We start from the raw sequence: 10,787 nt of genomic DNA, 5'->3' as shown, positions 1-10,787 counted from the left end.
AAAAAAAAAAAAAAAAAGCATTTCTACCTTGCCATGGCATAGTAGAATTAACATCCCTTACCCAAAAATCCAAAATGCTCCAACATCCAAAATTTTGAGCACCAAGCATGATGGCTTGAGTGGAAAATATGATACCCTGCACCTGTGGCTCAAGAACACTATGAAGCTTGCTGTGTTGCACTGCCTTCATGAACGCAAATGCATTTCCTGCTTAGATTGCAGTTCCACGCCTAGAGTATCACCTGGGTGTATGTACATCTTCTGAAATACTTGGGGGCCCAATTTATGTTGTTGAGATGGGCTCTCCCTGTGTGCTTCAGGCTGCCTTCCACGCACTGCCTAGTGGCCCAGGCTGGCCTCACACTGGAGGGTGTGCTCCTGCCGCAGCCTCTTGAGTGCTGGGATTAGAAGGTGAGTGGCTCTGCATCTGAGTGGTCCCATGTACTTTGGATAAGGGGGAACTACTTGTATTAAAAACCAGGATTTGTTAGTAATTAAAAAAACTAATTTTGGCCCCGCCCCTTCCGCTGTCCCAGCAGGCCCCGCGCGGCACCCGCGCAGTCGGTGACCTTCCCGGTTGAGCGGTGTCCACCGAGGCCTGGGCGGTTGGTCCTGCGGAGATGCTTCAAAGCTTAATTAAAAATGTCTGGGTCCCTATGAAGCCGTACTATACCCAAGTCTACCAGGAGATCTGGATAGGAATGGGGTTGATGAGCTTCATTGTTTATAAAATCAGAAGTGCAGATAAAAGAAGCAAAGCCTTAAAAGGTTCAAGTCCTGCGCCTGCTCACGGTCACCATTAACCAGTTCTCGAGTACCCACGAGATGAAGCCTCAGTCTGCCTGTAAATTTAAGCAAGCTGTGTTAGATGGGAGCACAGAATGTCACTGTACACCTCCATCAGCAGCGTTCACTCTGCGGCATGAATAAACGCACCTGTGAGGTGCACCACCCACTCTGGACTGTCTTGTGTGTCCCCGCAGACCCTTTGTATGAGCAGCTGTCTCCAGCTGCACCCACCCTCCTGGAAAGCCCTCTGGAAGGAGGAGCTCACATCATGAGTTCTCTGCAGAGGGGTCGCGGGGCTGGCCTAGGCACTTGCTCGGACTCTGATATTCAATAAATGTCTGTCTGACGGAAAAAAAAAACAAAAAACTAATTTTAATAAAAACAAATACTGCGGGCCAGGGATATATCTCAGGGCACAGTGACTGCCTGGCAAGTGAAAGGTTCTGAGTTCAATTCCCAGTATTAAAACATAGGAAAATCAATAAAAATGAGCTAAAAAGATTATATTTAGGAAAAAAAAAAAAAAAAAAAGCCAACCAAATACTATGATGGTAATACTGTTATAATTCCATAGAAAGGTAGGTATTAAAATGATTTATTTGAAAATTTGACTGCAAATGCCTTAATGATGTCTGTTTTGAAGTACTTTTGAAAGACAATCTTTATTTTTTTATTTTTTTTATGCTTTTATGTTCCAACTTTATTTTCTTATATGTAGAAAATCACAAAGAATTCAAAGACTCCACAAAAATTACTAGAAATAATGAGTTTAGTTTACAAAAACAAGTTCACTACCAGATCAATTTTAAAAATATGACAGGTGAACATTCAAATGAAACTGAAGGGGCTGGTGAGATGGCGAAAGACAATCTTTAAAACAAAAACTTTCTAAGAACTGAAAGAACGTTCTATTGTTAATAGTACTGTCAAATTTTCAAAAGTGTATCTTTAAAAAAAACATCTACACATTCAAGCACTTTTCTCTAAATTTTCATTTTAAAATACATTTAACTGGCACTTAACTGGTATATTTTAAAAAGCCTATTGACATCTCAACATCAGCTCTTTTAATGAGTGTTAGGGTTCACAGGGTTGTAACAAAATACTTGACATCTGCAAGAGAAAAGAGGAGGGGTTTATTTGGCTCCTGGTTCCAGAGGGTTCAGTTTGATGAGCTGGCTCCAAGGTAAAAAGGCAACATGAAGAGACTGGAACAGAAAGGCTGCTTAACCTGTGGCAGCCAGGAAGTAGAAAGAGAAAGAATGAACCAGGAGTAAGATCCACTGTACTCTCCAAAGGTATGTGCCCAGTGGCTCATGTTCTTCAACAGACCTCACCTTCTACTTGTATATCTAGGTAGGAAATCATCAATGGATTAATCCAGTGATGAGTAGAGTGCTTCTATGATCCAATCATCTTCCAGAAGCCCCATATCTGAATATATATCTCTAGGAGGGCATTTTAGATGTAAACCATAATGGGAAGGAGTGAAGTAATTTACTTCTATTGTCAGGCACATATTAGCTAATGAAATACCTACTGACATAAATATTTAGGATCTGACCAAATAAGTCTGGACCTGCAGACTGAGATGTACTGTATAAGCATTTGTAAAGCAACTGATGTAAGAATATGAGTTAAATTTCACTAAATGAATTAAAAAAAAAGACATCTTATAACTCCATTCCTTTAAAGGCCTAGCTGATGTAAGCAGTATCAGAAGCCCTGCTAAGACTGCAGAAATTCTGTCCTCCTCCAGAACACTGCTACAAAGGAAAGCTGCTCACAGGAAGAAGTCTTTCACACTGACATCACAACACGGACTAAAGGCTCAAAAGATCAAATCAATCTCAAGGAATTGTCATTCCTTGAGATAATGGTTACCAGCTATCATAATAAAGTTGCATTTCCTGCCTCCATTTATCCTTAAAGTTATGTCTCTTTAACTGAAAGAAAATTCACAAATCTATGATTTTTGAGTACTACTTCTGCAGGTACAATACTATATGGCTTCATATTCAGATACTAAAAATCAATTAGAAAAACTGCATTAAGCCAATTATATCCTTAAATACTATATCTGTAGTGCCTTAAATGAATAAGGGCTAAAGCTATCATGTTTTTTATTAGTCAATAGGAACAAAATGGAGAAAAAGAAACACCAATTGGAATCCCCACACTTGGGAGGCTAAGGCAGGAGAATACTCGATTATATAATGAAACCCTGTCAAAGAAAGAAAGAAGAAGGAGGGAAGGGAAGGAAGGGAAGAAAAAGGAACACCAATTGGAAAGTTGAAACATGACCACAGTGTATAACTTTGATAGCTTGACTGAAGCTTTGGTATCAACCAAATGCTTACAACCTTGCTTTTTTTTAACCTTTCCCTCGAGGACCAGAGACTGTGTGAAACATACTCTACTCCCATCATTTTCTTGTTTGCTATTTGTTACAGTAAATGTAGCACACTAATATTTGAGGCACCACTTGACTGAAACAACTGAAATACTGAGAATAATATTAAAAGCAAAAGACACAACAGGCACAAGCACGTGCATTGGAGAGGCTCTGGGGTGGACCACAAGACAAAAACAAAGAAAAAGCAAAAGCTCAGGAGAAGGACATGTGCTGAGGCAGGATTTCACCCTTGGAATCTCCACTAAATCCTGGAGAAATGAGCTGCAACTTTCAGAGCTGCACAAGAGGCAGGAAGATAAGAGATATGAGCTTCTGTATCAGCTACAAGCTGGGCCTGCAAAAGGAATTCAGTCTAAGAAATGCACAAAAGGAGATAGCAGGAAAATGCCTTACTGGTGCACAGCAGAGGCAATGTCTCCTGAGATCAAAGGTCCACATGTATGCTACTCAATATGGCTGGAAAAACATTAAGGCAAAAGTAAAGGCACAGTAACTTAAGGGTGTTGTGTCTCCAGGAGACTGGTATAAGCAAACACAAATTCTCCCGGAAGAATACAGCTTCAGTCCAGCTGTCAGAATTCACTCAGATGGGAAGTTCAGGAGAAACAAACAACCCTAAGAAAACAAACCACCATGAATGAGAATAGGAGAGACTGAATCAGAGTTCTGATACTAGAATAGACACAACACTACAAAAAGATGAACAAAGAACTGGAAGGAATAAAGAATGACCAAGCATATTTGAACTAGAAGCAAATATAATTTCTAAGAATAGAACTGAAACTAAAAATTAAATACACAAATAAAGAGCATATTAGGACTGACTGAACAAAGAATTCCAAACTGAAGGTAAGAGCCAAAGAAGCTATCCAGAATACAGCACAAGGAAAACACGACAAGTAGAGATGGAAAGCTGGATATTTGCTGAACCTCTTCATACTAATTTTCTCCAGAAAAGAAAAATGCAGAAGCAGCAATTTTCACAAAATTATCACTAAGAATTTTCTAGAACTGCACTCACCAATATGGTAGCCATTAGCTCCATGTAGCTATTTAAATTAAAATTAACAACACATTTTCTTAGTCTCATATTTCCAGTTCTCCTTAGCCTTATATGGCAGGTGGTTACAGAGGCTGGACAGAGGGGACGTTAAGTCACCACAGAGAGTTCTCTTGAGCCACACTATTGTGGCACTAAAGCACCCACTCTCGGACCCAAGACACTCCTTAACCTGTGCCAATGAATCCACACACAGACACACCATAATCAAGTTGAAGAACACCAAAGATAGATAGGAAGTCTTAAAAGTAGGCAGAAAGAAGAGTTAAACGCTAACAGAGGAACAGGAATTAGCTGGTTTCTCAAGACAGTGATCCAAAAGCCAGCAGAAAACAAGGGAAGGAAAAAAGAAAACAAGGGAAGAACAGCTTAATTATGCTGAGAGAAAATGCTGTCAATCTAAAATCCACTGATGGCTCAGTGGATTAAGTGCTTCCCTGGCAAGCACAAGGGCCTGAGTTCAATCCCTGGTTCCAAAAAAAAAAAAAAAAAGAATAAGGTAAAATATATTGTTGTACGTGACAAATTTACTTACAGTACAATTTTTAAAAAATGAAAATCCCAATTCAGCAGGGCCGGCCAAATAATTCAGCTGATTAAAGTGCCTGCAAGCAGGCGCAAGGGCCCAGGGTTCAATCCCTGGGCCTGCTGGTGCTGGCCCCGTCCCTGGGGCGTGCTGAGACAGCAATTGAGACTGGGTGTGGTGGCACGCACCTTTTCCCAGCTCTTCGGAGGCTGTAAACAGGCAGATCACTAGGAGTCCGATCTAGTAGTGAGACCCTGAACACCCTGTGGACCTTTCTCCTAAAATACAAGGAAAAAAGAAAGAAAGAAAGAAAGAAAGAAAGAGAGAGAGAGAGAGAGAGAGAGAGAGAGAGAGAGAGAGAGAGAGAGAGAGAAAGGAAAGGAATCTCAATTCAGTTTAGGCAGAAGAGAAATTATCCCAAAAAGGACAGAAAACACAAGAAAAAAATAGCAAGCAAAGACACAGTACAATGGGATTAAATCTAAATAAATACTAAATAAAAAATAAAATGTCTCATTTGTAGGGAAAAATACAGAACTAAAGTACTAAGCATTAACTGATTATCCTAGGGATAACTGTAATCAAATAACTTTAGGTCTTTTGTCATTCAGGCAAAGAGCAATAATCCGGAGTAACTTTGCACTTTAACTTAGATATGTTAACAAGCTTATGATAACTCTTGAAAAATGAGACAAACAGGCCCCCCAAAATGCGGGAGGCCAAATTACACATTCCAAGATGGGGACTGACCTTAATAAACGTATAAAATAGTAGGCAGAAAGCCAAATGTATCAGTAAACACAAATATATAGACAAACAAAAACCTCTTATCAGTCAGGCTGCAGAAAAAGGTGATTCAGCTATAGTTCTTTATTTATCAAGCAAATGTTTAGCAAAAATAAGCTAATTAAAATCATAAAAATAGTCACTTTATATTGAGGAAAAACTTCATTTACCTGGAAGTAACACTGAACTTAAAGTAACTACATTAACCCAATTGTCATAATGTCTCTATTAAGTAGACAAAAGATCCAAGAGATCAAAAGAGAAAATAAAGTTATAAGGACACGGACACCAGGCATACACATACAATTAGATACAACAATATGTAGTTTTTCAATGCAGTGGAAAGACATCTGTGAAAATGCTTTCATAGATACAAAGCTCCTCAACAAATTCCCAGGGTTAGTACTAGTTATTTAATGAGATAACCTTTTCACAATGCAATCAAGTTAGAAATCAAAGAGATAAGAAACTCCTAAACTTTTTTTTTTTTTTTTAATACACAAAGGACACTGCTGACAACTCATAGGTTAAAGACAAGTCTTCTAAAGTTGCAGAAGTGTGAGGCTGGTTCCAATTACTTTAAAACGTTAAGAATCACCAGAGGCACAGGCCTGTGAATTCTAGCTGTTCTGGAGGCTGAGGCAGGAGGACTGCAAATTCAAGGTCAGCCCAGGGAATTTATACAAGATTGACTCTATCTAAAAAAATAAAAAGGGTTGGGATGTCAATGATCCAGCACTCCTGTGTTTGATCTCCAATACCACAAAACCAGCAAACCCACAAAAACCAATTTCTCATATAACATTAGTGAACAAGTTATTGCATTTAAAAAAAAAAATACTGCTGCTATCTAGAATATAAATTTTGCATAGTACATGGATACTTTTAAAAGATGTTTACTAATAATGCAATTAAAAGAACCAAAGCCTACAATTGGAGATTAAAGTTTTCTCAATGTTCATACCTGGGTCGTTTGTTTGACTGAAATATCTTTTTGCTCTTCCAAACCACTACTGAGGACACAAAGGTAAGCAAATACAGAGTCCCTGCCTCCTGGGGCTGATGGCATTGTAAAGGAGGCAGTCATTAGTCACAGAAATACATGCAGTTGAGACTGAGGGACCTGGGATAGGAATAAAACTTGATGCTTAAAAAGAAGGTGTACACAAGGGAAGAGGGCACAGAACACCTCACTGAGAAAGAATGGAACAGCACACACATAGCCTCAAAGTTCTGAGTGAAGTTAAAGTAGCTAAGATTTTCAGATGATCAATATAAAAACAGCACAATTTAAAAAACTGCAAAATTTAACTTTCTAGTCTATTCCTTTAGTAAGAAATTATCTCATATTTCTGTCAGAAATATTCTTTACACAAATGTTGGACATTTTAAGATACTTAAAATTATTGTTATACAAAACTGAATGACCTATTTCTCATTGTTTCTAGAAAACATTAAAAATCAACCATCTTTTAAGATCCTTTAGAACCTTCTATTCTTTAATGAAGAGGCTTTTGCTTAGGAGAAACTACAAAGTATACTTTCTAAACTGTTCTCACAAATCTACTACCCCACAGAACAGTACTAAGTCACTCATTTCCTACCAGGATTTTTAACATCCCACACCTACTTAACTCACTCAGACAGACTGTATACCATCTATGCATTATTCTAGATATTAATGCTGGAAGAAGTTGGAAAAAAGGCATTAAGAGCTCCAAGAATCTTGTTGTAATGCTTACTCCTTTTTTTTTTTTTTTCCTTTAATTTTTTGGTATTTTTAGGGAAGGTTCTACAGGGTGTTCAGGGTTTCACTACTACATCAGACTTGTAGTGATCCACCTGTTTACAGCCTCCCAAGAGCTGGGATTACAGGCGTTCACGCCACCATGCCGTCTCAATTGCCATCTCAGCTTGCCCTGGGATGGAACTCCTGGCCCTTGTGCCTGCTTGCAAGCCTTGTGCTATTTGGCCGGCCCTTTAATGCTTACTCCTTAAAACAAAGCATAAGGAATTCCAAGGGTGATTGCATAAGCACAAAAGGAACCAAATTGATCACCAACAGTTAAATCTAACATGGAATTTACAGCTAAGTAGATATGGATTAACTGGAATTATTTTATGTCCCTTTTGACATTTATAGAAAAAGTTTTTTTCTGAATACTTGATCTTTTAAATGGAACTTTATTCACTCAAATTCATTATGGAACTTTGTCAAAACAGAGCCTTCAAAGACTTAGAATACAGGTCAAAATAAGCTCTTTTATTTTTCTTTTTTTGGTGGAACCAGGCACTGACCTGAGGCCCTTACGCTTGCCAGGGAAGCGCTTATTCTACTGAGCCATCTCCCTGGCCCAATACAGGTCAAGATTACACACTCATCTTAAGCTTCACTGTATTTGTTAAAAGAGAAAAGACTGGGCTCAGAGGGCTGTCTGCACTTACGCTGAGTTCAGCTATCTACTGAGGAAAGGTAAGAACTAGAACACAGATAATCCCTCTTCAAAGTGCAGCTTCTGATGAACTGTCTTAAGCAGTGAAGAACTGTCCAATTAAAGTCTTTATAAAAGAAATGGTTTTTTTTTTTCCTTTTTTTTTTTTTTTTTTTTTTGTCTATTGTGAATCTACCAAGAGAGTTTTTAAACTATGATAGAGATAAATGGATCTTCAAGAAAACAGTAAGAGGGGCCAGAGAGATGGCTCAGTAGAACAAGTACTTCCCTGGCAAGCACAAGGGCCTGAGTTCAATTGCAGGTTCCGCAAAAAAAAAGAAGAAAGAAAGAAAACAGTAAGAGCTATGAATAAGAAAATGATCTGGGCTGGGGAGATAGCTCACTGGTCTAAAGCACCTGCTTAGGCAAGCTTAGGCAAGCATGCAGGGACCTCAGTTGGATCCCCAGCACCACATGCCATGCCAGCCCCACCCCCAGGGTGGGCTGAGCTGACCATTAAAAAAAAAAGAAAATGATCTGAAGGAACTAAAGCCCTTCTGTGGTAAATTCAACGGCAACCCAGCACTATCGAAAATATCCAAATACTGAATTTATTTCCAATCACATAATGTTTATAAGCAATAGCCAGAGGGCCATTTGAGCCTAAAACTTTCTTAAAATTTTCATCATTAGTAAGTGTATTTACCCCACCTATCCAATTAAATAAAGGAAAGGGGAAAAAAAATCAAGCTACTCAAGATTTGGGAAAGGAAAAGGGTCTGAAGGGAGTAACAACAACTCACTCTCTGGGAACAACTGAGCAATGAGAGTTGGGCCTAATGTAAGAATCAAGAAGCAGGAAAACCGGAAAGCGGAGGAAGTGGCCTCTTTTACTAAGTGCTTCATAGCTGGTCCTCTTCAAATGGTAATGGCTGGTCTCACTGTGAACAGACCAGATGGAACTGTGATTAGAAAGCTGAGGAAGGGGCCAGGAGCTCAGTGAGCAGCGCCAGGTTGGAAGCGCGAGGTCCTGAGTTCCACTGAGGGTACCTGCCCCTCCCAAAAAAGAAAGCTGAGTCAGAATTATGGGACCATGCCTTCAGAGCAGCATGTACCAAAGCAGGAAGTGCTTATGCATGCTACAAAGTGTGTGTTCAACGACGATACATCAACTCAAGTTCAGTAAGCGTACAACTGCCCTTTCCAATTGGGTAAAAAAATCAGGTTCAGGTTTCACCACAAATAAAATTTTCATGAGTTATACCTGCAGCAGTAGGCAAACTGTATCTCATCTGAAGTGCAGAGAAGATCAGAGTGGAAAACGCCCACCACTGATCACCAGGGAAGAGGTCTCATTCACAAATTTTAAATTCACAATAAGATTGTGTAATAGAGTGTGTAACTGATAATTTTTGACTATTTGGGAACAAACCTCAAAATAAAAATTCTTTGCACATCTTCGGCCTATTGGATACAGGGTTTCACTGAGTAGTTCACACTGGGCCTTGAACTCACTATGTAGCCCAGGCTGGCCTTGAAACCAGAAGTAACCTTCCTGCCTCTGCCACCTGAGTGCTGGAATTACAGGCATGCACTACCACACCTGGTTTCAGCTTTATTTTTGACAAGGCCAACAGAAAGATTATATACGTTAGAAAAGTGGCAGGTTCTATGCAGCTAATAAAACCAGAAACAGCACAACCAAAATATATTAACAAGAAGGTAATTATGTCAGGAACTGCGGCAAGATCCCCTGGAGAAGACTCGCTCCGTTCCTGCTGGAGAGACACTGCATTTCAGAGACAGAGCCCAAAATTTATCCGAACTCCAACTTTAACAGAATAAATAAAGTTGAACACCAACTTTAACAGATAAAAGCGAAGACAATTCTGATCTTTGAAAGGCATTTCAAAAGTCTTACCAAGTTTTAAATTATCTCTCCACCAAAAACAACACCCACTACCACCACCAACAAAAGAACAAAGGCTTTCCCCAACCCAAAGTACTGTAGCTTTGAGATTTCAAGAATAAATATGGAAATGAGCGCTGATGTTTATGTAAATGAGATCTGAAAAACTACGTGCCCAAGTAAATCCAAAGCTCCTACCACATCACCAATCAATAGCTCCCTGATGGCGCCTCCTACCCCAGGTCCTCACTTCCAGGGACTACTTTAACAAGCAACTGCGGAAAAGACCCAGGAAAGGGAACCGGGAAGGCAGCTTTACAAGCTCAGCCACCCGAGGAAGACGGCTAATTTCACAAATAACAACATAAAATAAGTCAACAACACTTAGCCAATTACCAAGCAGGAGTCAAAGTTCCACCACGTAATTTGGGCCCGGGCCTTTTCCTTTTTTTCAAGAAAACACGTAACCGAAAGCACCAGTCATTTCCCTCTTGGTATTTTATTCATGCTGACAAAACTATTCAAACTGAAAAGGTAGCAAAACAAAAGGGGGGAGGGGAAAGAAAAAAAAGAGGAAAAAAAAAAAAAAAAAGAAGAAAAAGTGGGGGGAGCGGAGGCGCTGGGTGTCCCGGCCGTCCCCTCCTCGGCAGGCAGCGACTTCTCGCACGCACGCCGGCTCGAGGCCGGGACGACGTCCGGCGGAGGGTCGCTGGGCTGCCCGACACCCCGGGAACTGTCGGTCCAGCGCCGGGAGCCCCGGCTCAGGTGCAAACTTCGCGAAGGCGCAGCGCTGCGTCGCCCCACCGGCGTCCGGACCCCACGAGCCGGCCCCCACCCGCCGGCCGGCGACCGCGGACGCCGGCTGGGCC

At 40.3% G+C, this 10,787-nt stretch overlaps 2 protein-coding genes across 2 annotated transcripts in view; one reads left to right on the top strand and one right to left on the bottom strand.

Annotated features, from left to right (window-relative positions):
- The window catches only part of Snx9 (sorting nexin 9), a 107,231-nt gene extending 98,399 nt beyond the window's left edge, over positions 1 to 8,832 (bottom strand). Inside the window, exon 1 of the mRNA XM_023712216.1 lies at positions 8,813 to 8,832. The gene's annotated coding sequence lies outside the window, so the exon portion shown is untranslated. The remainder of the gene's footprint in view (positions 1 to 8,812) is intronic.
- LOC101567970 (6.8 kDa mitochondrial proteolipid) lies at positions 534 to 954 on the top strand. Its single transcript, XM_012514106.2, has one exon. The coding sequence runs from the start codon at positions 621 to 623 to the stop codon at positions 801 to 803; it is 183 nt and encodes a 60-aa protein (XP_012369560.1). The 5' UTR covers positions 534 to 620; the 3' UTR covers positions 804 to 954.
- Positions 8,833 to 10,787: the final 1,955 nt, after the last annotated feature.

Source organism: Octodon degus, unplaced genomic scaffold (genome assembly GCF_000260255.1).
Source record: "Octodon degus isolate 3935 unplaced genomic scaffold, OctDeg1.0 scaffold00024, whole genome shotgun sequence".
NCBI lineage: Eukaryota > Metazoa > Chordata > Mammalia > Rodentia > Octodontidae > Octodon > Octodon degus.
The sequence above is the reverse complement of the archived record's forward strand: the minus strand, read 5'-3'. Positions and strand labels throughout refer to the sequence as shown.